Below are 27,644 nucleotides of genomic sequence, written 5' to 3'. Positions count from 1 at the left end.
ATCTGTGCAAGCACGTCGTCAATCGCCGCTTGAACGCAGCCCATGCTATGATCGGTTACTGCGTTACCACTATGGGACCTGTAAACACACGCATAGATGCGGACGCGGTCCTCTAAATCTACGCGGAGCCAGAGAGTAGACACCTGTCTACTCTCTGGCCTTTGAGGGTAGGGACCTCCCTTCCCTCAAAATTGCCGAGACGGTGACAGCAGATATCCTCCCTAACGTACACACATACCCCGGCATAAGGCAAAAAATTGTGCTCAATATTGTACCCGGGGTGCGTTAAATATGACGTATTGCTAGGTCGAGATATCTGTGTCTCCGTAAGGAAACACAAGGCCGGCTGCGCCGTCTCAAGGTGGTGGTGGACGGCGTTTAAGTTGGAGTGAATTCCCCTGATGTTACAAAAGTCCACATTAAGCGTGGAGCGGGGTGCCGTGGTGTTGCTGCCCTGTTTGTCCTTTACTTTGCCGGTACTTTGCCCTCCCCAGAATACGAGGGACAGCCCGAGCGCTATGGCTCGGGGCGGGATTCTCCGGCTCTGCTAGAGCCGGTACCCTCCTGGGGTAATTCCTGTTTGAATACTGCTCTCATATTTTGTTGGGAGGAAGGGGGGGGGATGGCCTCCGCTCCTCGACAAGAGTGTCTGTTTTTTTCAATGGTATCGCATTATTTCTTCAGTGATTGATTATAATTTAGTACTATTTTATCAATTATGCAAATCGGACGAGTTCATACAAATTCTTCGTGTTCACTACAGGATTACATGTTTCAAATTAAAATGTAATATTATTGTTGAATCAGTATTTTTTTCTGCCATACTATATTATAGTTTAATATTTGTTAGTTTTGTTTGACATATTATAGTAGTAGTTGCAACTGCTTTTTACTAAAGCGTTATTTATGTTTTTCATGACAGTTTTAGCCGCTTCGGCAATATATACACAAGTAATTTATCCAGACGTTTAATAGCAGTGTTACTACTTACATTGACATCGAGACATTGTAGCTCTACATATTAATAAAACTGCCTTAATGGGTTGTCTTTATAATAAAGACAAATGATAAACCACTGTGTGTGTACATGTGGTGCACGCATTCGGTCCTTTGTGGCCACTGGCCCGCGGCGGCTGCTCGAAGGACCGAATGTGATGATACACCTATTGTTTAACAATCTAACTAGCACACATGTGTCTTCAGACTGCGAGAGTGGGTCGCCGCCTGCCGTGTGCGCTGCGCCCATCCGTGAGGAGGAGGAGAGCGCGCACTCCCCCGAACTGCTGTTCTCGTCGCCCTCCATGCCCAACATCTCGTTGGGGCTGCCGCACGTGCCTCACCCCTCACACGTGCCGCATGCTTCATATGTGCCGCATGCACCGCGCCCGCTCGCCCCGCCCGTGAGTGTGATAACTATCAAAGTTTTTACTAGATGTAGTTTCCGCTTGCCTTCCTCTCCAGCAAGTGCCAACGTCGAGAACGTTCTATCAATCCTCTTACAGTACTTATAACGCACAATGCAAGTGCAGGAGCAGTGTTATTTAATTTCAAATAAACAAGCATTCCGCTTCCATTAGATGGTTACAAACCATCAGAACACGTCAAACACGACAACAGTGGGTTCCGAACCACTGCTGCTATTGCAGATCGGAACGGTTTTAATCCACAGTCGGTGCTCACACCCGCCGCAGATACCGTCTCGAGAACAAGTGCTTAAGTATGTAAGTGCAAGGGCCCTGTACTTCCCGGGAGCGAAAAAAGAAAGAAAGAAAAGTCCAGGCCCAAGTGTCGTAAGAAGTCACCTCTTCTTAATGGATTTTCGGTGCACAAGAGTCACGCTGCCGTCCTATGACGACAGCACTAACGGGCTATCGCTCACCCCCTTCCTATTAATCCACTAATATAATATGTCAGCGGTCCTCCAAGAGATTTTACCCCAGGAGAGTACTAGCTTTGACAGAGTCGGGGAATCCCTCCCCGAACATTTCTTATCGTATTCTGAAGGAGGTAACAATGTTACCGCAGCCTGCTATACGCTTACACGACTCTTTTGAACAAGTATTAAAGTGGTCATAAATGTACTCAGGGGTCGGCGTCGCTGCCGCCCGTGTGCGAGGCGGAGGCGTACTGCGGCGTGGACGGCGTCAGCGCGGTGGCGAGCGGCCTGAGCGCGCGGCTCGCCAAGAGGCCGCTGGGCCGCACGCACTCGGCGCCGCTGCCGCTGGGAGACCCCGCGCTGCACGCGCCGCACCCGCTGCACCCGCTGCCGCCCACCGCGCACCACTACCTGCGGGACCAGATCCGGAAGACGGTGGGTCTCACGCTCCCGGACCGCCCGCCCGGCCGCCATCCGCTGACGACCGCGCCTGTGCAGGTGCTGACTCGGGCGCACGACGCGGCCGCCGCGCAGCTCCGCGAGGAGGAGGGCGAGGTCATCGACCTCACATCTCGCCGGCCGCCCGCCGCCGCGGCCGCCGCAGCCGCAGCCGGCGCCGCACCGGCCGGCGGAGCGGCGCCGCTGGCGCGCGCGTTGTCGTCGCCGCTGGTGGGCGCGCGTCCTCCGCCCACGGGGCTGGCCTACGACCCGCTCATGTTGAAACACGGGTACCCGCTCCTATTTATTTGTTTTATGTCAGCTTCTAGTTATTACATTACGTATTATTTCAGTGCACGTTTAAAAGAATTGTATGTGTACTTATGTATGCACGCAAGAAGTTATACTTCTTTGGCTTAACAAAGCCAAAATCCAGTCCAAGTCCAAAAAGTCAAAACCACTCCAGTACCTAACGTTTTATAAACAATACCTACAGTTTAATCCCAAATATTTTTATTTTGACAGTACTCCAACAATGAACTAGCAATCTTTAATACACTCATTTGAATGCTACGTCAAAAAATGCGGCTGACAGTATACGGAATTGCGTTCCGTTTTAAATAGTAACCAATATAACTGGCTATAAAGGAACGGCTTCACAGTATACTAAATTGACATCACACTGTACAGTGGTCGCAGTGCATATCGGACCATACTCTTAAAAACGAATACGACTGTGTGGGCTTGAACCCTTTGCCTGTCCTAATAATGGAGGAAGAAACCAAAAAAAATAATGTCATTTAATTAATGGATGTCGCAAAAGTAAGAGAATTTTAGGAACAAACTTCACCCTGTTACTTTTGTGTTACAGTGAAGCGCGCGCATCTTAATATTTCACTCTCATCATTTTTTCAAAACGTGCCAAAAGAAGTATAACTTCAAAAACAACTTACAGTCGCCACCACGTTTCTTGTAAACACCATTCTGATGTGGAGATATTATTATGCGGACTTATTAAAATATTCATTAAATTCACTTTAAAATGGTCTCCACTACAATATAAACAAGTTGTTATTCAAACAAATAGAAACATCATAATAATACCTATGGATAATTATAATGTGTCACATTTTATTTATATTGCCCGTAGTCTGCCATATTATTCTAATAATTCGAACAATTTGTTATGTTTTTAGAGTGATAACTCTCACTTATAGGATGAATACACAAATAAAATTTAAGAATAAAATTTTATGAACGATGCGGGACTCGAACCCACGACCTCTAGCGTTCCGTGCCAGTGCTCTGCCAACAGAGCTAACCGTTCGAGTGACGTATTTTCATTAAATTTTGTATCCTTTGTTCAACTCTCACTTTAAAGACAAACAAAAAAGAGTCATCAATATTGTTGACACTATGGCAACTCAAACTAAACTGAGAAAAGACTGGATATCAGACGAGACATGGAAGAATATTGAATTGCGTAAGGAAATGCAAAAAGGCGGAAAGTCTTGCACGTATGAGGAGCAATAAAGGGAACTCAATAAACTGATTCAACGACAGTGTAGGAGAGACAAGAACCAATATTTCGAGAACATATGCTCTGAAATTAAAGACCATGCCGAGAAACACCAGGGGATCTTTTTAAGAAGATCATGGAAACAACCCGTAAATTCAAGCCATCGTCATGGGTAATAGACGATAAGGATGGAAATCCAATCCATGAAGTCACGAACGTCGCTGAAAGATGGAGGGAGTTTTGCGAAGAACTTTATCAGAACCAGTCAAACCGGGCTGCAGTGGCACCCGCAACACCAGTTGATGTAGAACCATCAATACTCCTTACGGAAATTGAAAATGCCATGCGGAAACTGTAAAAAAACAAGGCTCCGGGACCAGATTGCATCACAGCGGAGGTTCTAAAGGCCCTGGGACCTAACGGAATAACCCTACTGCACAACATCTGCAACGCAGTATGGCAAACTGTACACTGGCCATCGGACTGGACACACTCGTCTATACTCCCTCTTCATAAAAAGGGCTCAGTAAGAAACTGTTATAACTACAGAACAATCGCCCTGGTGTCACATGCTAGTAAGATTCTATTACATGTAATCAACGCGGGATTGCGATCCTTTCTCGGCTAGCAAATACCGCAAGAACAAGCAGGGTTTCTAAAGGGCAGAGGAACGAGAGAGCAAATCCTGAATCTGCGACTAATAATAGAAAAATGCTACGAGTACAACACGCCGACCTTCATGTGCTTTGTTGACTACCAGAAGGCTTATGACTACGTAAAATGGGAAGAACTGTGGCATGTACTCTCAATGTCAGATGTTCCAGCGTATCTTGTTATGCTAATACGCAGCCTCTATAAGTCAGGGTATTGCACAGTTACGATTGCGGATGTCACATCGAGCACATTTAAGTTCCAAAAAGGTGTTCGACAGGGATGCGTGATCTCCCCTATCCTATTTATTATATGCGGAGAACAGATAATGCGACAAACGCTAGAAAACTGGGAAGGTGGCATAAAGATAGGTGGAGTCAAAATATCGAATATCCGCCTATGCCGATGACACCACCCTATTCGCATCATCCGAAGTGGAAATGAAAGATTTTCTGGACAAGCTAGAGGCCACCAGCCTCAGGATGGGTCTGGCAATAAATACGGTCAAAACCAAGGTCATGGTCGTCGACCGCTTCGCAGCCATCCCGCGCACTGATCTCCTACAAAGCTATAAAACCGTGGATCAGTTCAACTACCTTGGCTCAGTGATCACGAACAGAGGTAACTGCGAGATCGAAATAAGGAGGCGAATTGGAATGGCCAAAACAGCAATAATGACATAGATAAGCAAGGTGTGGAAGGACAGAAATATCACCATTTGAACGAAAATTCACCTGGTCAGCTCTCTTGTCTTTCCCCTCGCGAAACTTGGACTCTGAAATCGACAGACAGACAACGGATTTACCTGCCTGAGATGTGTTGCTGGCGTCGCATGCTAAGGATACCATGGACGGCTTTCTCCACTAACGCCTCGATCCTTAAACAGCTAAAATTAGGGAGCAGTCCACTTCTATCCACTACATGTCTGCAGCGGATCATGAGATTTTTTGGCCATATTGCACGACGCGGTGCTGATAACCTAGAACGTTTGATGGTCACCGGGAAAATTGATGGGGAGCGACCAAGAGGCCGGAGCCCACGACGCCGGTTTGATCAAATATCCGAGCAGACTAACCAATCCATCAGCATCGCACTTCACCACCATGCGACAGACCGAAACAGATCGAGGAAAGCTGTAGACGAACTCAAGCGGAGTCACGATCCCCAGCAATGAGGGAACGACTGTGAAGAAGAAGACAAAAGTAAGTCTAAGTTTCCAAGTCAATTTCCTAATACGTAAATATTGCGGTCGAGCAGGTCATCAACTGTAAAGTAGATCCTGCAGATGAAGCCACAACCTGAGATTTGAAGAAAGCATACAAGATTTTATGACGATACGTCACGATTTTAGCTCAGTCGGCAGAGCGCGGGCACGGAACCCCAGAGGTCGGGAGTTCGAGTTCCGCATCGTTCATAAAATTTTGTTTTCAAATTTTATTTGTGTGCTAATAATCCGGTCGAGTCTGATCGTTCGCGTGTCGCGGTCGCAGGTGCAGCTGCGGAGCGCACGCGCCTACGCACCCCGAGCACGGCGGGCGCCTGCAGTCGGTGTGGGCGCGCCTGTGCGAGACGGGGCTGGCGGCGCGCACCGAGCGCACGCGCCCGCGCAAGGCCACCTTCGACGAGCTGCAGGTACGGGCCGGGCGGGGCGCCGCCGTGCGACTGCCGCGCCGCACTACCGCGCCGCACTACCGCTGTGTCTGTTGCAGGCGGTGCACAGCGAGGCGCACGTGCACGCGTTCGGCGGGCGCTCGCGCGACGCGGGCGGCGGCGGCGCCGTGCGGCTGGTGCGGCTGGCGTGCGGTGGCCTGGGCGTGGACGCGGACACGGCGTGGAGCGAGGCGCACACGCCGGCCGCCGCGCGCACGGCCGCCGGCGCCGTGCTGGACCTGGCGCTGCGCACGGCGCGCGGCGACCTGCGCAACGGGTATGGACAGAGTGACCGGATGATATGGACTGTATGACTGCATTCTAAAATGGCATAAACATCTGCTTCAAATATGAAAGAAAAACTCCCCAGGTTTGTGCTTCATTCAAAACCTGGGTTGTTCTCCGTAAACCCCGCAGCAAACTTCAATTTCCATTTTGAACCGATTGGTGAAAGGTGAAGGCTCCCATCCTTCCACGAAACTTTATTATTCATCCGGTCGACCCTAGAAGATGATCGAACCCCGAGGTTCATACGTAATAGGTTAAGGTTTACTTTCATTCTGGCCTTTTCTAACTACTTGGTACCTGATCTCATAATCTGAGAGGTAGGACTTTACTAGGTTGAGTGCACTGCCGGCATCACCAATATCATAATTTGATAATTAGCTTTTAGGGGCTGACAGTGTCGAGAGCCTTTTGTAGATCTATAAAGACCTCGAGTACAACTTGTATTTGGTCAATTTTAATTCATATGTTTGTAACTAGGTCGATTGTTGCCGACAGTATATTTGACTTAGGTCTTACCCGTACTATTTTTCATAAAATAAATTTATTTACTCGAACTAATCTTGAAGGCGATTATAAATTTCCTTTTCGAAAACTTAGGAGATGACCGGTAAAACAGAAATTGGCCTATCGTTATTAGGATTGACCCTACCACCACTTTAAAAGATTAATGTCACTTTTGCAACCTTTCAACTATTTAGAAAAGTTCCTTTTGCTTTAGGCATTGTTTCTTCGTATGGTTGAGCGATATGGTAGATAGCGGGAACAGCACCAGCCAATTGAGATTTTGTAGTAGAGAAAAATAAATTAAAATGTTCGCAGATATCTTTTTCGTTTATTATTTCCCCAAATTTTCGGTCTCTGACTTCAGTGGTTTAGAATTTTAGTGGTTAAGAATGTGGGGCAACCATTTCAGTTATTGATGATAAGGTTTTCACTAACATACTCCACAGATACCCGGTGACTTTCAGCTTTATCATTTTTAAATTTTTAAAGCTTTAGTTGCACTAGAGTCTAGGGTTTCATAACTTAATTCGGTATGTCAACAAAAATTAACTTCTCAAAAACATGAGCTATTTCATTTTTATCATAAATTTTTGTGCCGTTTACATTTAAGGTAAATAAGATTTAGTTCTCTTACAAATATGAACTGATTTTGTTTTTTAATCATAAGACCGTACACTTAAAGATGAAGCGTAGGGTGTGTGTCCAATGAACGTGAGTGCGTAATGTACGTATGGTCAACGGTGTGTGACTGTGGTGCAGGTTCGCTGTGGTGCGGCCGCCGGGGCACCACGCTGAGGCAAATCAGGCCATGGGGTTCTGCTTTTTCAACAACGTAGCGGTAGCAGCGCGACTCCTGCAGACGAGGCTGCGGCTGCAACGGATCCTCATCGTGGACTGGGTGAGTGATTAGCACAAAAATGTATAAATTTTGTGTGGATATGATATGAATTTGAATCACACACTGTTATTCAAATTCAAATACTCTAATTCAAAATAGTATTTGACCTCACTTTTCAAAGTTAAAAGCTACCACCCATTCCAAAACGAATGCTGAGGCATTCGTTTTGGAAGAATGATTTGGAGAAGAATGGCCGCAACAAACTCAGCAGGCTTTTTTTTTTCATCAAAAAAATATGTGTTACTTACTGTGGCGGAAGTGAGTGAAGCTCTGGTGCGCCTCAAATCAAAGGGTTCTACAGGCCTTGATGGCATACCATCGATCTTGTTTAAGGATTGTAGTAGGGTACTAGCAGAGCCTCTTCAATACATTTTTAACACATACTTGAAATACAGTACATTCCCTAAATTGTGGAAATCTACGAGAGTTATTCCAGTCACGAAGTGTAAAGCGGGACCAGATGTCAGTGGGTATAGACCGGTGGCAGTCCTCTTGACGCCGGCAAAAGTGTTCGAGCCAGCTATACATCGCAAGCTGTACGTGCAAGTGTCAGCGCAATTTTGCCACTTTCAACACGGGTTTCAGCCCGAATCACTGCCACTAATCTACTAAATCTGATGACATATATGGTCCCAGCAATGGACTCTGGAATACTACTTGTATTCCAGAGTCCTCTCTCTTCTCTAGTCTGGAATACTACCTGGATTTCTGATGTGGTGTAAACCATAATCCAGGTAACTGGATTTCCGAAAAGCATTCGACACTCTCGACAATGACGTATTGCTGAGGAAATTAGCGGATGTAGGTTGCAAGCCAAATGTTTTTGGCTTTAAGTTTAAAATGACTTTATGTTTAAAGTTCTGGGCTTCTCACCTTAGGGACAGACAGCAGTATGTAGACTTTAATGGATACGAATCGGAGCCCTACTTTACGAGATCTGGAGTAATTCAAGGCAGTAACTTTGGACCTTTCTAATTTATCATAACGATAAACGATCTGCTAGAGGTCCTAAGGCACAGCAAATGTCTCCTTTTTGCAGATGACGTAAAGTTACTGCTCCAAATAAGAGAAAAACTGGATTGCGACCAAGGCGACATCTCAGAACTCATAGACTGGAGCAGAGAGAACAAATTGAACTTCAATCCTGCTAAGTGTTGTGTCTTAAGATTTACCCGAGCCAGTAAACCTATATTGTATAATTACAAGATAGGCGCGGATACAGGGCGGCCGGTGAAGCAGATACAGGATCTGGGTGTTTTGCTTACATATCATTAAAACCTGCAAAAAGGCCTACAGGAATTTAGGGTTTGTTTTGAGACACTCCAAAGAGTTTACTAATATCACAACCGTCAAGGTACTTTATAATGCACAGGTAAGGAGTCGTTTGGAGCACAACTCGGCGATATGGGCCCCTTATGAGGATAAGCACATGTTGATGTCAGAGCATGTCCAAAACAAATTCGTTAGGCATGGAGTATACCCATTATACCCACTTATGTACCGGAACCTTGTTCGTGCTGGGTATGGTAGGGTATAATGAGTTGGGCGTCCGTAGGGACTTTTTTCTAGCAGCGTATGTGGTGAAGTTGTTGCGCGGGAAGGAGCACAACCCGGGAGTTCTGTGCTGTATGAGTCTCCGTGTGCCGGACCGGTACGTGTGCAGGCGCCTCCATCCGCCACTACTGTCTGTTCCGATGGCGAGAACAAAAATGTCAGCAAAGTCGCCTTTAACTAGAGCCCTTCGCCATATAAACGAACTCCACAACAAAGTGGACATTTTTGGTTGTACATGGAGTGATCTCGCAATGGTATTGTTATGTGTACTATGTTATGGTAAATAGTTGTATGTTCAATTTTTTTGTATTTTCTGGTGTGATGTATTATTTATAATATGTAATGTTTGGTTTATTATTTAATGCTATTGCATGATTAGTTTTAGATTGATTTGTTTGTTTTTTGCATCTATTATTCTTGAATGTTTGTAACTATCGCATTAGGTCTCCTGTAATGATAGTTGCTATGTGTGGTAAATAAATAAATAAAAGTTTACAAAGTAATATTTTACAATTAAACTTATTATTATAAATGGAGCGACCGCCCTCAGGGTATTAACCCTGAGGGCGGTCGCTCCATTTCCAATCTGTTGTTTCATTAAAAAAGTCATTTATGTTATAGTTAGCTTTACCACACAAACGTTTTTTTAACAATTCTTTTGAATAACATAATACTTTTGTTTTAAATATTTTCTGGGATCTTGTAAAAGCATATGCATCGCCCCACAAAAGATTTACTAATTCGACTTAGCCAGGTAGTAGGTATTATAAGTTTATGTCTGGTATTCCTGGTGTTAACATTATGGTTATGCTCATTTCATTCATCTAAAACAGAGTTTATTTTTGTTTTTCAAATTTTATTTGTGAAGTAAAATTTAGCTGCGAAACCCAAAAAATCAACAAGCATAGGAATGAGCTTTGTGACATGCTATAGTCCAATAGATCTTGTCCCACCACTGGTATTTATTTTAAAAACTGAATCCGATATTTATGCTTCAATTTCTAAAGGGACCAATTCTAATTTCATCCATCTTTTTTTTGTTTAATTTGTTTCCATAGTCAACCTATACCTTATCTCCTTTTTCAAATTCATATTGTAATCTATTCTTGGCAAATAAAGTTTTATTATATTCGTGCAATTTATTAACCTTTGGAGTGCTATTTTCATGTCCAAACTTTTTGCTTATAACTGTTTTCTTTTAATTCATGTGGGTTTGTAGTTTCAACAGATAGCAAATATTTAGGGGAAATCCTGTCACAGAATGGTTTGTTTCATTGTATCTATTTCTACATTCGTCTGTTTCACAATGTCCAAGCAAAGTAGCAGATTGTCATAGGCTAGATAAATTACTGGCTACATAAAAAGCTCCAGATAAAACAGATTGCGTTTCACAATCACTTCACCGCTATATTTTATTACTAGATGACTTATCTGGCAGAACGGTCTGCCAACGTCGCACTCAATAGTGAAGTACTTCCACCATTATTACCTAACCCCTGTATATAGGGTCCAACGTCTAGAGCAGTCGATCAGATTAGTTAAAAATTCGATCCCTAGAACAACCCGAGCACGTCAGATTGAGGTAAGGTAAGTTAATTAGATGCAGTAAAGTGTGCATTTCAATAATGTGACAATTTGAGCGTTACATATGGAAATCGGTCGGAAAAGTCACAATGTTTCAAATCAAAAATTTCTAACCGTCAGGTTAAGGGAATTCCTATAAATATTTATCAGATTATGGGTCAGGACGACAAGTACATTAAGATGAACCTTTCCTTTTTAAGCATCTAATCCTCACAATCCAATCCCACGACGAGTAAATCTCTATTTAGCTCTAATACTATTTATACATTGTGATTCGTAACTTTACTTGGACATTGTAGACTTAATAGAATTACTCAGAACGGAATTTGTAGATAGTCATCTTATTGATATGATTTACTAGATATTTTCGTGTGTATGTATTTTGTATATGACAATAAGGGACGAGACGAGCAGGACGTTCAACTGATGGTAATTGATACGACCTGCCCATTACAATGCACTGCCGCTCAGGATTCTTGAAAAACCCAATAATTCCGAGCGGCACTACAACTGCGCTCGTCACCTTGAGACATAAGATTTGCCCAGTAATTTTACTAACTACGGCGACCTTTAGACCGAAACACAGTAATGCTTACACATTACTGTTTCACGGCAGAAATGTTCCGTTGTGGTACCCATAATATAGCCGGCATCCTGTGCAAAGGTGCCTCCTACTGGTAGTAAAGTAAGCTCAGCAACAAGAGTGCGAGTAAGCCGGAGGAGCTCATGAGTCAGGGTCATGCTTCATGGGTCCGTTGTGTTGCAGGACGTGCACCACGGCAACGGCACGCAGCAGATGTTCTACGAGGACCCGCGCGTGCTGTACGTGTCGCTGCACCGCCACGACGACGGCAACTTCTTCCCGGGCACGGGCGCTGCCGGCGAGTGCGGCGCGGGGCCGGGCCTGGGCTACACCGTCAACATCCCGTGGCCCGGCCACCCGCCGCTCGCCGACGCCGAATACCTGGCAGCCTTCCGCACCATCGTCATGCCCATTGCCAAGGTACAGGAACAAGGCAGCCGTCGAGGGGCTTAGTCTAAAGCGAAACTCATTTTTACATGCAGTATAGTTTTATGAGGTCCTATAGGTCCAAATGCTCCAGGATTTGAAAACGCCCACCGTCTTATTTATTTATTTAATTAATAAAACAGTATACAAAGTTTATGTTCAATAGATTATTGTACTCTACAGATATCTGTAGTCTTAGTCGATGATCTACTATGGGGTACCCATAGGGATCCGCGCTCCGTCTCACATTATGGAACGTTTTGTTGAACGAACTTTTGGAGCGGAATGTAACATCAGGAATTAAATGATACGATATCATACGTCTGTCGCATACGAATGCGACAGACGTATCGTTACTAGGGGTCACTATCGAGTCTAAAGTCGCGGTGAAGCTCGAGACAATCTCTTAGTTTCTGATACAGTTATAGTAGTAGTTACATATCTATATTGAGAAATTGTCATCTAAATTAAGTTCAGATTCCTCGCCATTTGGAAAATAAGGCAACTTCAGCATTACCTTACAGTATTCTGCTCTGGGGTACAGCGGCCGACCTTGATAGCATCTTCATTTTACAAAAAGGGCAGTTCGCGCTATTTAGAATAAATATATAGTCTAGACATATTGAGACAAATTTAGCTGAACTTAATTTATATGACAATTTCCAATGTAACTCCTAAGAACACTGTATCAGAAACTTAGTCACATTATTTAGTGTAACTATTTCTCAGTAAATGTAACATTTGGTAGAGAGAAGTTTAATACATTTAGTTTTCCCTGCATTTGACAAAAGATTATTTGTGGAAAACCAACAAAATGTATCATCGGCAAATAATATTATATCTGACATTTTCTCACACATGGAAGATAATTGATATAAACTAGAATTAGGAAAGGACCCAGTATAGAACCTTGAGGCACTCCCATTTTTATTGAGAAACCTGCAGAAGTGATACCGTCTATGGACTCTATTTGCTCCAGATCGGACAAATATAATTTTGTCTGATCCAAAGATGTTCCAGAGATCCCATATGATTTCAAGTCTACAATAAGCGTAGGGTGATCTACGCAGTCGAATGTCTTGGAGAGATCACAGAACACTCCCAGCGCATCGTGCGACGCCTCCCACATCGTCGGCACATATTCATGTGTGCCAATTGTTGCTCGAGCATGATTTGTTCCAATATTTTACTTAAGTCTAACAGTATAGATATATGTATATGTATTCTTCATTCTTCACAGTCGTTCCCTCATTGCTGAGGATCGTGACTCCGCTTAAGTTCGTCTACAGCTTTCCTCCATCTGTTTCGGTCTGTCGCATGGTGAAGTGTGATGCTGATGGGTTGTTTAGTCTGCTCGGATATTTGGTCAGACCAGCGTCGTGGGATCCGGCCTCTTGGTCTCTTCCCCTCAATTTTCCCGGTGACCATCAAACGTTCAAGGTTATCAGCACCACGTCGTGCAATGTGGCCAAAGTATCTCATGATCCGTTGCAGACATGTAGTGGATAGACGTGGACTGCTCCCTATTTTAAGCTGTTTAAGGATCGAGGCGTTAGTGCGGTAAGCCGTCCATGGTATCCTTAGCATGCGGCGCCAGCACCACATCTCTAACGCGTCAATCCGTTGTCTGTCAGTGGATTTCAGGGTCCAAGTTTCAGCTCCATAGAGCGCGATGTGAAAGACATGAGAGCGGACCAGGTGAATTTTCGTCCGATTGGTGATATTTCTGTCCTTCCACACCTTGCTTAGCTATGTCATTGCTGTTTTGGCCATTCCAATTCGCCTCCTTATTTCGATCTCGCAGTTACCTCTGTTCGTGATCACTGAGCCAAGGTAGTTGAACTGATCTACAGTTTCATAGCTCTGTAGGAGATCAGTGCGCCGGATGGCTGCGAAGCGGTCGACGACCATGACCTTGGTTTTGGCCGTATTTATTGCCAGACCCATCCTGAGGCTGGTGGCCTCTAGCTTGTCCAGCAACTCTTTCATTTCCACTTCGGATGATGCGAATAGGGTGGTGTCATCGGCATAGGCGGAGATTCGATATTTTGACTCCACCTATCTTTATGCCACCTTCCCAGTTTTCTAGCGTTTGTCGCATTATCTGTTCTCCGCATATAATGAATAGGATAGGGGAGATCACGCATCCCTGTCGAACACCTTTTTGGAACTTAAATGTGCTCGATGTGACATCCGCAATCGTAACTGTGCAATACCCTGACTTATAGAGGCTGCGTATTAGCATAACAAGATACGCTGGAACATCTGACATTGAGAGTACATGCCACAGTTTTTCCCATTTTACGCAGTCAAAAGCCTTCTGGTAGTCAACAAAGCACATGAAGGTCGGCGTGTTGTACTCGTAGCTTTTTTCTACTATTAGTCCCAGATTCAGGATTTGCTCGATTTGTATCTCGTTCCTCTGCCCTTTACAAAACCTGCTTGTTCTTGCGGTATTTGCCAGCCGAGAAAGGATCGCAATCTCGCGTTGATTACATGTAGTAGAATCTAACTAGCATGTGACACCAGGGCGATTGTTCTGTAGTTATTACAGTTTCTTACTGAGCCCTTTTTATGAAGAGGGAGTATAGACGAGTGTGTCCAGTCCGATGGCCAGTGTACAGTTTGCCATACTGCGTTGCAGATGTTGTGCAGTTGGGTTATTCCGTTAGGTCCCAGGGCCTTTAGAACCTCCGCTATGATACAATCTGGTCCCGGAGCCTTGTTGTTTTTCAGTTACCGGATGGCATTTTCAATTTCCGTACGGAGTATTGATGGTTCTGCATCAACTGGTGTTGCGGGTGCCAGTGCAGACCGGTTTGACTGGTTCTGATAAAGTTCTTCGCAAAACTCCTTCCATCTTTCAGCGACGTTCGTGACTTCATGGATTGGATTTCCATTCTTATCGTCTATTACCCATGACGATGGCTTGACTTTACGGGTTATTTCCTTGATCTTCTTAAACAGATCCCCTGCCTGGTGTTTCTCGGCATGGTCTTCAATTTCAGAGCATATGTTCTCGAGATATTGGTTCTTGTCTCTCCTACACTGTCGTTGAATCAGTTTATTGAGTTCACTATATTGCTCCTCATATGTGGAAGACTTTCCGCCTTTTTTCATTTCCTTACGCAATTCAATATTCTTCCATGTCTCGTCTGATATCCAGTCTTTTCTCAGTTTAGTTTGAGTTGCCAAAGTCAAGAACATTGATGACTCTTGTTTTGAAAGTTTTCCATTGATCGTTAGGGTTAGTTTCCGTTGTGTCTGACAGTAGTTCAAGTTCAAGCATGTTCCGGAAGTGTTCATGTTCAGGTTTTGATAGTCTAATGAACCGTTTTGGTTTCTTGCGACAGATTTTAAGCCGCAAGCGTATATCCGCTACTAAGAGCTGGTGGTCCGAGCCGCAGTCTGCGCACGGGAAGGTTCTGGTGATGTCGTCGATCTGATTCCGATATCTGTCACCAGGGGAGATCCAAGTATAGAGTCGGCGTTTGTGATGTTTAAAGCAAGTGTTGGTGACTGCCAAGTCTTGGCTCACGCAGAAATCTATAAATTTTTCTCCCCACTCGTTCCTTATGCCAAGTCCATGTTTCCCGATTATGTGGCGAATATGATCATCGTGCTCAGTGTTTCCAACCTTAGCATTCCAGTCTCCTTGAACTATCAGCATTTCACGCTTACAGATACCGTCTATGGTCGTTTGTTATATCCCGTAAAGGTCATCAATGTCTTCTTGTGATGAATTTGTCGTTGGGGCATAGACTTGAACGATGTTAAGAGGGAGTGGTTTGCAATCTTTTCTGATAGTCAGTATGCGATCGTTTATTGTGTTATAGCCAGTAACGTGATGGGCCAGTTTATGGGGAACTAGAATTCCGACACCATTCTTGCTCCCGGATTCGTGGCCCGAGAAGAAAAGCGAGTTTCCGTTTGACGTTTTGAAATGACCTCTTCCCTTTATGTGTGTTTCACAGAGCCCCAACAGCATAAGTTGGTATTCTGACATTTCTTTCTCGATAACTTCGAGTTTTCCAGGTTTTAAAAGTCCTCTCACATTCCAAGTACCTATCCTGTGGTTCGAGCGCATGGATGGTTTTGTTTTTCCTTCAGTAACATTAACTGCTTCGGTAGCCTGATGGTTCACCGCCGAAGAGTCTTCGGTAGCATATTTAACACTCATCGACCCGGGTATCGATGAGCGCCGGGGGTCGGCCGGATCGTCCGACGTTGTTTCTTTCATATCTGTGACTTGCTTCATGGAGTTCTCTTGGGAGTTTAATCGTAGTGGGTTCCCATTACCTTCTACGTCGGTTCTTTTTGGAGTCATTTAATCTCTATGGCTACCGTGGCCTATGTTTGAGTAGGTTATTTAACCGCCGCCTACTACTCGGCGTTAGCTTGTTTTACGACTATGCTCTTCGATGTTGTAGAGCACGCTGTTCATAGCCAACCCTCCTCCTTTCTCAAGCCGGGCTTGGGACCGTCTACGGCGGAGTTAATGTATATGTATAATTAGATGGAATATAGTGCCGATATGTTTCGGAATTGGTGCTGTAAACGCACCTGATAACCTACCCCTTACCCTACGCGGAATGTGTTCACGGCCACGGGCGTGCAGTCACCAGGTACGCTTACAGGAAAGCAGGAAGAACCTATCTCTAATTATAGGTATCTAGATCTGCACCATTTGTGCATGTATCCTAGCCAGTGCGCATATGTGTGTGTGTACCTAACCTTATTATACAATTAGGTAAGGTACACGCAGGCACGCACTTAGGTGCCCTACCTATCGTGTTCCTAATGCCTTAACCTTAGGGTTTATTTATTTATTTATTTATTTACAAGTAGGTACAATAACAGATAACAAGATAAAACTATCATCTAATAACAAGTACAGCATATTTTTATGATCCTGAGATCCAATTAAAATTGTACACATCATTCACCAAATACAGTAAAAAAAAATAAAAAATTAATAAGTGGACACAATAGTAATTACAGTATAACGAAATTTAGTTAAACATTAAATTATTTTAGATAAACTAGAAAGTTTTATAAAGAGTATTTTTAAAAATGTCTACATTTGTAAAGAATATATCAAAATCAGCACACACTTCGTTAAATTCTCTACAAATTCTCATAATCGGGTTGTTATGCGATACATTATTATTTGAGGAATTGATCGAAAATAAACATGGAATACGCACAGATCGTGTTGGAACTTTAAAGTTTATCAAACTTAATAGATGACTATCCATAAAACCATTCGCAATGTTATGTAAGACGCACATATCAGATACCCATCTCCGTTTATCAAGACTATGCAAGTTAAATTTACGTAAGCGTTCAGAGTATTCCGGAATTTTACGTCTAACACCCAACCTGCTACAAAGAACTCTTACAAACCGCCGCTGAATTGACTCTATTCTATCACGGTGAACATTATAAATTGGAGACCAAATCACTGAGCAATACTCCAGGATACTTCTCACTAAACCTTTGTATAATAATATCCAGGAGTTTTCCTGTTTAAATGGTCTGGCGATTCTAAAAACAAAGCTTAACATCCTATTTGCCTTTGAACAAATATCATCGTAATGGCTTTTGAAGGATAAATCCGAGTCAAAGATGACGCCCAAGTCCCTTATCACATTCACACGATCTAGAACATTACCATCGATAAAATAATCATGAACAAATGGATTTTTCTTGCGAGTAAATGTAATGAGTTGACACTTTTTTATATTCAGCATCATGCGGTTACTTTTACACCACTGCCAAATAGTCTCGATGTCCCTTTGCAGCAATGAGCAGTCTTCTGGACCGTTTATTTTACGAAAAATTTTTATATCATCGGCGTACGCCAGACACTCACATTGAATTTTGGATAATAAGTCATTTATAAATGCCAAAAAAAGCAAAGGACCTAGATTTGAGCCTTGAGGCACACCAGAGCTAGCAAGAAATGGGACTGACTCGAAGCCACTCAACGCAACTAGTTGCGTACGATTTGATAAATAAGATGTGAGCCATCTGTGAAGATTACCATGAATTCCCAGGTGATGTAGCTTACATAAAAGCACTGAATGGTGAACGTAGTCAAAAGCTTTCGCAAAATCTGTATATATCGAATCAACCTGACTCTTATCGTTAATTGTGTCACATAAGAATGAAGTATATACCAGTAAGTTAGAAACAGTTGAACGACCCGCAAAGAAACCGTGCTGACGTGAGCTTAAGATGGGCTTCAGATGGTTAAAGACATGTACATACACAAGCCTTTCAAAGATTTTGGCGAACCAACTTAGAATGGTTATCGGGCGGTAGTTTGTGACATCTCATACTTTAGCAATCTTCCATAAAGCAGGAAAGATTCCATTTTGTAGTGATTTGTTGTAAATAAGAACGAGGGGTTTGGCGAGACTCGCAGCGCACATACGAATTAAAATGGGTGGTATACCATCTGGTCCAGAATTTTTGGATAAATCAATGGATTTAAACTGTTGAATAACATTTTCTAGAGACACTGAAAATTGGCAGATTGAAAAAGCCGAAGGAGGAAAGTCAGGAATATAGTTCACATTACTATTAGCGTTCATAGAGTAAACCGACGAGAAATGATCAGCAAACAAGTTCACAATGCCAGGGCCATCATTAGCGTATCGGTTATTGTAACTCATCTGTCTTGGGTAGGCATTAGTGACTTTCTTATTTTTAGTGTAACGCCAAAACGCTTTTAAGTTTATAGCCAGATCAGACTCTATGCGATTTATATATGTGCGAAAACATTGATCAAAAACTACCTTAGTTCTACATCTTAACATTGCAAAAGTATCATAATCTCTTGGATTACCGTAAGTTTTAAATTTGACATGAAATTTAAATTTAGATTTTAGCAACTTTATTAGCCCAGTAGAAAACCAAACGGGATAAGATTTTTTGCGTACTTTGGTTTTGGGTGTGTACTTTTCAATTATTTCATGCAAAGTGTTATAAAAACAATGAACGAACTCATCACAATCAAGTTGCAAAGCCGACTGCTCCCAATCAAAGTCTTGAATTTCCCTATTACAGCTCTCGTAATCGGTCTTATGAAAACAGAGTTTCTCAGTTATAGAGTTGTTGAGTTCAAGCAACGGGGCTCGACCACTAAGTAGGGTAAGCTCAAAGGGAGGGTGGTGTGAGTCTAAGCGGCAAACAGCAATGGTATGACTTAGTGAGATAGTATCAGGGGAATCCGTTATCGCCAAGTCCAAGATTCTATTTAAGTGGTTAGGAATGTAGTTAAGTTGTTTTGATAAAGTCAGCTGGAAAAACTCAAACAATGCTCTAGATTTTTCGCACACGTGGCTTAGAGGAAGTCCTGTTTGGTTCGACCACATCATACTACCCAAGTTAAAGTCACCAATAATGCAGATTTTATGGTTTGGATGGCTGCTCATAATATTTTGACATTTATTAAGAAATTCTACATATAGGCTGGTGGGTAGGTAATCCGGTAAATATACTGTACATAAATTGATAGTAGTAACAGGATCTACTTTTATTTGAATCCATAAATCCTCCACCAAATCGGATTGCCAATCGCATCTCAGGACATATTCAACCTTTTTAGATATTGCCATAAGTACACCTCCACCATGGTTTTTTTTAAAATGTTTAAGGAAATTTTCACATCGATCTCTGCGCATTACAAAATACCGATCATCGAACAATTCAGAAGAGTTGATATTTACATTTAACCACGTTTCACTTAAGCATACAATCTCAAAATTATTACACAAAAAAGCATTATACACATCAATCGTTTTAGACTTTAAACCTCTTACATTCTGGTAATATAGAGAGATAGCCATTTGTACAAAAAAAAAAGTCAAATAAGTATCGTTTGCAAAAAGTGTACCGTTAGGAATAAGATGTTTTAACTCATTAATTCAAGACTTTTTTCATTTCTGATCAAGATGTATTTTGAGTCAGAAGATTTCCTAACATAAATTTTTCCATTCCGAATCCAAACAAACGAGTACTTTAACTCCTTGGCTTTTTTCCTGGCTGCAGCGTGTAAAAATTTGTTTTGAGGGGACAAGTGTTCCGAGACATATACAGGTTTTTTATGTCCAGTTATGCCGAGTAATGCGGTGTTTAGTTTTTCATTGGGATTCGCTTTGTTATACCGAAATACAGCGGAATAGAATTCATCTCTGCATCTTAGGCTTTTGAATTTTACAACAATTGCACGAGGTAACTTGCTATCTTTATCCCGTTTAGCGACTCTCGTACAGTGAACGATATCAGCATCGTTAAATTTATGGCCAATAACATTTGCACATTGTTGTACTAAATTAGGCAAGCTCTCAGAACGATTCTCAGGTACACCGTTTAATTCTAAATTATTTTCTCGCAGGTGTTGTTCCAGATTGTTCAATCTTTCGGATAAATTAAGTACGGTAGAGCTCAGAGATCCGTTTTCTTTTTTCAGCTGCATATTTTCGGAACTTAGACGCTCCACGGCTTTTATTAAATCATCGTGAGAGCTGCTCAAAAAGTCAATTGACTTCCGATATTCAAGCAGTTCTTGCTTTATTTCAGATAACTCTTTGTGGAGAGCGCTAGATAACATACGCGGAATCTCAGACCGAAATGAAGTGAGAACTCGATCACTGATCGCTGATATTAAATTTTCATTGTCCACTTTAGGTTCAGGTGCTGAAGAAGGAGGTGTGGTCTTCTTACGAACAGTAATGTTCATTGTTTCTTTGTTCATAGATTAATTAATCTTTCTTATTTAAAAAAAAAAAAAAAAAATTGAATAGAGCAATAATAAAATAAAATTAAAATAGTTCACTTATATAATATCTTGGGATTGAACCAAGTTCGCCGCAATGTTTAGACGTCCCTTTACCGCACAGCTACACACTACACACTTGGTTGAATGAAATTTGTAAACGTGTGTTTTAATACGTGAGCTTAACGACGTTACGAGATTAGTTGTTTATATTTTGTGCAATTTAAAATTTAAAATTACCCTCACGTTATAACTTTTATTTATTATCACAAAACTATGACTCGAATTAGTTTAATTTCGAACCTCAAGTGATGGTTATGCACTGTGGTTATTAGTTCTTGGTGAATGATGATTCTTCTAGTATATTCACACAATGATTTCACTCGGTTGCCTTAATCAATGTACACAAACACACGAACCTCGAGAAATGTGTTCAGACTTAGGTAGTGTTCAGTGTAATGTCTGCTTCAAGTTTGTGTGTGATAACACTTATTATTGAAACACGGGCACCAATCTACTCTCTGGAATCAAGGTAACTCAGATTTAGAAACACTAATTATTTATCACGTAAACTTTTTCGGAGGCCTATGTACACGTTGCAGTACCACTAATATTTGTGATTGATGACTGATTCACCAAAATATATAAATATAGAGATAAGTACAGGATTCTTTGTTACCAGGAGACCTAGGGTGTCAGACGGGAGGTGAGTAGGAAAGGAAAGTGCGTGTACGTCGTGCAATGTACACAACTGGATTTTCTCACTACTGGTCAGCCGGCCCCACAAGACCAATAGACAGACGGCTAAAGGTTTTCTAGCCGCAGTTAAATGATGTTTAAGAGCACGGAATAGCTCTTCTAGAGGGTGCTAGGGACTGTTCGTGTCTTGCAGTTGCAATAGCTCTTCTAGCGGTTGCTAAGGCTTGCTCGTGTCTTCCAACAGTAATAGCTCTTCTAGAAGGTGCTAGGGAGTGGTCATGTTTTACAGCTGCAATAGCTCACATTTCTTGTGTGAACATTGTTATTAACGGACGTGTCGCTTTGTATTGCTAATTTAAATTTATTAAATTATTTTAATATTTAGAGTTGTAGAGTCTAATTAATTTATTTAACATTTTCTTTAATTATATATACATTAAAGAATGATGATTTAATAGATATTATTACAATAGTGTGTTGTCGGTGTGCGGCAGTGTTTATTGAAAATTTTGCTTACTTATTGCCAAAAATAATAATCATCACAAAATAGTTACACGATCGCCCTAGATTAACAGTTCAATATAATACGATTATGCTTAATGGGATTTCTCGCATCATACGCCATTTTACGCCAGTCCTTGCAACATAAGACATGCAAGCCAACAACAGAGTCATTGATCTTAACGAGGTGGTTTACGACGTGTCGGCAGGAGTACGGGCCCGAGATAGTGCTGGTATCGTGCGGGTTCGACGCGGCCGCCGGGCACCCCGCGCCCATGGGCGGCTACCGCGTGTCGGCCGCGTGCTTCGCGCACATGACGCGCGACCTCATGACGCTGGCGGGCGGCCGCGTGGTGCTGTCGCTGGAGGGCGGCTACGACCTGGCCGCCATGTGCGACTGCGCGCAGGAGTGCGTGCGCGCGCTGCTGGGCGAGCCCGGCGCCGCGCCCGCGCCCGACGAGCTGCGGCGGCCGCCCGCGCCGCACGCGCAGGCCGCGCTGGCCGCCGCGCTGGCCGTGCACGCGCCGCACTGGCCCGCGCTGCGCCGCCACGCGCCGCTGCTGGCGCTCAGCGCGCTGGACGCCGCGGCCGGCGCGCCCGACTGCGACGCCGCCGACACGGCCGCCGCCATGGCCACGCTCTCCATGCACCACCCCGCCGCGCTCAGGTGAGCCCCTCCCCCGCCCGACTGCGACGCCGCCGACACGGCCGCCGCCATGGCCACGCTCTCCATGCACCACCCCGCCGCGCTCAGGTGAGCCCCTCCCCCGCCCGACTGCGACGCCGCCGACACGGCCGCCGCCATGGCCACGCTCTCCATGCACCACCCCGCCGCGCTCAGGTGAGCCCCTCCCCCGCCCGACTGCGACGCCGCCGACACGGCCGCCGCCATGGCCACGCTCTCCATGCACCACCCCGCCGCGCTCAGGTGAGCCCCTCCCCCGCCCGACTGCGACGCCGCCGACACGGCCGCCGCCATGGCCACGCTCTCCATGCACCACCCCGCCGCGCTCAGGTGAGCTCCTCCCCCGCCCGACTGCGACGCCGCCGACACGGCCGCCGCCATGGCCACGCTCTCCATGCACCACCCCGCCGCGCTCAGGTGAGCCCCTCCCCCGCCCGACTGCGACGCCGCCGACACGGCCGCCGCCATGGCCACGCTCTCCATGCACCACCCCGCCGCGCTCAGGTGAGCCCCTCCCCCGCCCGACTGCGACGCCGCCGACACGGCCGCCGCCATGGCCACGCTCTCCATGCACCACCCCGCCGCGCTCAGGTGAGCCCCTCCCCCGCCCGACTGCGACGCCGCCGACACGGCCGCCGCCATGGCCACGCTCTCCATGCACCACCCCGCCGCGCTCAGGTGAGCCCCTCCCCCGCCCGACTGCGACGCCGCCGACACGGCCGCCGCCATGGCCACGCTCTCCATGCACCACCCCGCCGCGCTCAGGTGAGCCCCTCCCCCGCCCGACTGCGACGCCGCCGACACGGCCGCCGCCATGGCCACGCTCTCCATGCACCACCCCGCCGCGCTCAGGTGAGCCCCTCCCCCGCCCGACTGCGACGCCGCCGACACGGCCGCCGCCATGGCCACGCTCTCCATGCACCACCCCGCCGCGCTCAGGTGAGCCCCTCCCCCGCCCGACTGCGACGCCGCCGACACGGCCGCCGCCATGGCCACGCTCTCCATGCACCACCCCGCCGCGCTCAGGTGAGCCCCTCCCCCGCCCGACTGCGACGCCGCCGACACGGCCGCCGCCATGGCCACGCTCTCCATGCACCACCCCGCCGCGCTCAGGTGAGCCCCTCCCCCGCCCGACTGCGACGCCGCCGACACGGCCGCCGCCATGGCCACGCTCTCCATGCACCACCCCGCCGCGCTCAGGTGAGCCCCTCCCCCGCCCGACTGCGACGCCGCCGACACGGCCGCCGCCATGGCCACGCTCTCCATGCACCACCCCGCCGCGCTCAGGTGAGCCCCTCCCCCGCCCGACTGCGACGCCGCCGACACGGCCGCCGCCATGGCCACGCTCTCCATGCACCACCCCGCCGCGCTCAGGTGAGCCCCTCCCCCGCCCGACTGCGACGCCGCCGACACGGCCGCCGCCATGGCCACGCTCTCCATGCACCACCCCGCCGCGCTCAGGTGAGCCCCTCCCCCGCCCGACTGCGACGCCGCCGACACGGCCGCCGCCATGGCCACGCTCTCCATGCACCACCCCGCCGCGCTCAGGTGAGCCCCTCCCCCGCCCGACTGCGACGCCGCCGACACGGCCGCCGCCATGGCCACGCTCTCCATGCACCACCCCGCCGCGCTCAGGTGAGCCCCTCCCCCGCCCGACTGCGACGCCGCCGACACGGCCGCCGCCATGGCCACGCTCTCCATGCACCACCCCGCCGCGCTCAGGTGAGCCCCTCCCCCGCCCGACTGCGACGCCGCCGACACGGCCGCCGCCATGGCCACGCTCTCCATGCACCACCCCGCCGCGCTCAGGTGAGCCCCTCCCCCGCCCGACTGCGACGCCGCCGACACGGCCGCCGCCATGGCCACGCTCTCCATGCACCACCCCGCCGCGCTCAGGTGAGCCCCTCCCCCGCCCGACTGCGACGCCGCCGACACGGCCGCCGCCATGGCCACGCTCTCCCTGCACCACCCCCGCCGCGCTCCGGTGAGCCCCTCCCCCGCCCGACTGCGACGCCGCCGACACGGCCGCCGCCATGGCCACGCTCTCCATGCACCACCCCGCCGCGCTCAGGTGAGCCCCTCCCCCGCCCGACTGCGACGCCGCCGACACGGCCGCCGCCATGGCCACGCTCTCCATGCACCACCCCGCCGCGCTCAGGTGAGCCCCTCCCCCGCCCGACTGCGACGCCGCCGACACGGCCGCCGCCATGGCCACGCTCTCCATGCACCACCCCGCCGCGCTCAGGTGAGCCCCTCCCCCGCCCGACTGCGACGCCGCCGACACGGCCGCCGCCATGGCCACGCTCTCCATGCACCACCCCGCCGCGCTCAGGTGAGCCCCTCCCCCGCCCGACTGCGACGCCGCCGACACGGCCGCCGCCATGGCCACGCTCTCCATGCACCACCCCGCCGCGCTCAGGTGAGCCCCTCCCCCGCCCGACTGCGACGCCGCCGACACGGCCGCCGCCATGGCCACGCTCTCCATGCACCACCCCCGCCGCGCTCAGGTGAGCCCCTCCCCCGCCCGACTGCGACGCCGCCGACACGGCCGCCGCCATGGCCACGCTCTCCATGCACCACCCCGCCGCGCTCAGGTGAGCCCCTCCCCCGCCCGACTGCGACGCCGCCGACACGGCCGCCGCCATGGCCACGCTCTCCATGCACCACCCCGCCGCGCTCAGGTGAGCCCCTCCCCCGCCCGACTGCGACGCCGCCGACACGGCCGCCGCCATGGCCACGCTCTCCATGCACCACCCCGCCGCGCTCAGGTAACGCCGGCGCCCTCTGTCTGTCCGTCGCTCGCCGTGCGGCCTCACTGTACCGCCTGTTCTGTCCGCAGCCGCTCGGAGAGCTCGCGCTCGGTGCCCGAGGAGCCCATGGAGCAGGACGACCTCAAGTGACCGTCGCCGCCGCCGTCGCCGCACCGCACATTCCCGCAACAACTACTACAACGTTACGAAGCTTTAAAGTGTTCTGTTAATGTTTCATGTACAAAATGTATTGTATATTATGATAAATTGTAACTTTTTTGTTGTATATACCTAGTCTCGCCATAAATACTGAAACAAAGAAAAAAAAATCTATTGCAAATAACATTTATTACTTTTACGTTGAGGCCTATATAGGTTATCAATAGAAGCACGCACTCTTTCTATGAGTAAATTTTTCACTGCCAATCGTTCTGATTGTTTTAGGGATTCCACATTATCATGGCGTTTAATACAAGTCGTACTCTCTCAAACTGACCATAAATCATAATCCAGCAGATTAAGATCGGGGCTAGATGACGGCCAGTCTTCATCTCAGGTGAAGCCCGAAATGTTCGTTTCCAACCAAGACTGCGTAGATCGAGCGATATGACCCGGCGCCGAGTCGTGCTGGAAGGACCATTCTTGGTTATTGAACATGGTGTTGTTAAGAGGCTTCACTATCTTCTCAAGAACGGTATCTTGATACACTTGTGCCGATGTTTTGATACCTTTTTCCAGTCACTCCTTTATAGCTAATACCCCAAACCATCCACCAATCAGATAGTGCCAAAGTTGCACTCTGTCGACTAATTGGGAAGCTTCCTTAGAGCTTTGATCATAAATACGGTCATTTTGTTTGTTAAAATGTTGCTCAAGTGTAAAAAAATCTCATCCATAAACAAAATTTTTCTGTGTTCTCCCTCGGCGTACCGTTTTAGTGGTTGTTTCGATTTTAACACCCTATTATTTTTTAAATTAAATTATCAGTTAAGAAATGACCAGTCCCGTCGTAGACGTCTCTTATAGGCTGCAAGTCCTAAATCATCTTTTAAAATACGCGACATGGTTCTAGGTGCTTCTTCTAGACGTAGTTCTGCTTTCAGTAGTCACAAACAGAGGAGGTCTCATTATACGTATTAACAGCCCGGTACACAAACATTTTACTTATACCAAGACTATGGCGATATCGCAACATATTGTACAATGTATTGGCGCCAAAATGAAAAAACTCAATGAACAATCATATAAAAATGACAGATTCCAAATTCAAATGTAATATATTTTGTTTATATTTAATTGTAACAGTATTTATGGCCAGACTAAGTATGTACGTGTGAGGCTCGCGGGCCAGAGCCGATACCAAAGATACATCGCTCAGAGCACGCCGCGCCGGGGGGAGGACCGGGAGGGGGCGGGCGATAGTTACAATATTCGCCGTTAGTTAGTTATTTTTATATGAGAATATTTATATAGATCTGTGAATCTATTTTTGTTGATGTATATGTGTGTATGTATGAGTGTGCGTGAGCGCTGAAGATGTATTTATTATGGCAGAGCCGATCGTTTAGTTGTATTGAAATATATTTGTATATTGGGTGTTGATATCGTGTTGGACAGAGTCGTACACTAATTGTAACTATAGATGTTTATATTTGTTGGAAGAAATATTAATATTATATGTGACACACGGTGACTTGCCCCCGGCCTCCGGACGCTCAAGGGGACGAGCCCCGACGACTCGGACACGTGCCTCCGGGTGCGATACTTGTTTGGTTGGTTGCGATAAACAGATTTAAACAATGTTGTGTCTTTAAAAATTTTATTGTTAACTTAAGAGTTATTATTTAATGTATATACGTATTAAATATATATATTTGGAATTAATGTTATTCGTTTTATTACACTAACGGAGTTCTCTCATGTAAGCCTATTTCGGCCTGCTACAACAGTTCAATGTCTACTATTAACTGCCAGAGGTCAGCCTCAACTGTGGGTGGATTCTGGCAGATATAAACTTTGAGGAAGAAGCTATCCAATAGCCCGTTGCTTAGGAAGACAAACTAGCCTGTTACTCACTTAATGGTAATCTATCACCACCACCACCGCCTACGTGCGTAATTTTAAACCCACAACATAGGCTTAATTTAGTCGGAAAACCAGTAGGGAAGAAGTCAAGTATCATGCGTATGAATTGGAGACCCCTAGCTGTGGTGGAATCTATTAGAAGATTTGGAATCTGTCTGGCGGGAGGCT

At 46.5% G+C, this 27,644-nt stretch overlaps 1 protein-coding gene across 5 annotated transcripts in view; it reads left to right on the top strand.

Annotated features, from left to right (window-relative positions):
• LOC126968898 (histone deacetylase 7-like) overlaps nt 1–27,275 on the top strand; it is a 110,795-nt gene extending 83,520 nt beyond the window's left edge. For all 5 annotated transcript variants that reach the window (XM_050814054.1, XM_050814050.1, XM_050814051.1 and 2 more), the window contains 9 exons: nt 1,204–1,400; nt 2,087–2,311; nt 2,375–2,604; nt 5,975–6,116; nt 6,194–6,411; nt 7,686–7,824; nt 11,729–11,965; nt 22,166–22,623; nt 25,481–27,275. In XM_050814054.1, coding sequence (XP_050670011.1) covers nt 1,204–1,400; nt 2,087–2,311; nt 2,375–2,604; nt 5,975–6,116; nt 6,194–6,411; nt 7,686–7,824; nt 11,729–11,965; nt 22,166–22,623; nt 25,481–25,541 — 1,907 coding nt within the window. In that variant the 3' untranslated portion in view covers nt 25,542–27,275. The remainder of the gene's footprint in view (nt 1–1,203; nt 1,401–2,086; nt 2,312–2,374; nt 2,605–5,974; nt 6,117–6,193; nt 6,412–7,685; nt 7,825–11,728; nt 11,966–22,165; nt 22,624–25,480) is intronic.
• The last annotated feature ends 369 nt before the right edge of the window (nt 27,276–27,644 follow it).

Source organism: Leptidea sinapis, chromosome 17, assembly GCF_905404315.1.
Source record: "Leptidea sinapis chromosome 17, ilLepSina1.1, whole genome shotgun sequence".
Classification (NCBI taxonomy): Eukaryota; Metazoa; Arthropoda; class Insecta; order Lepidoptera; family Pieridae; genus Leptidea; species Leptidea sinapis.
This window is presented reverse-complemented; position numbering and strand designations above follow the sequence as displayed.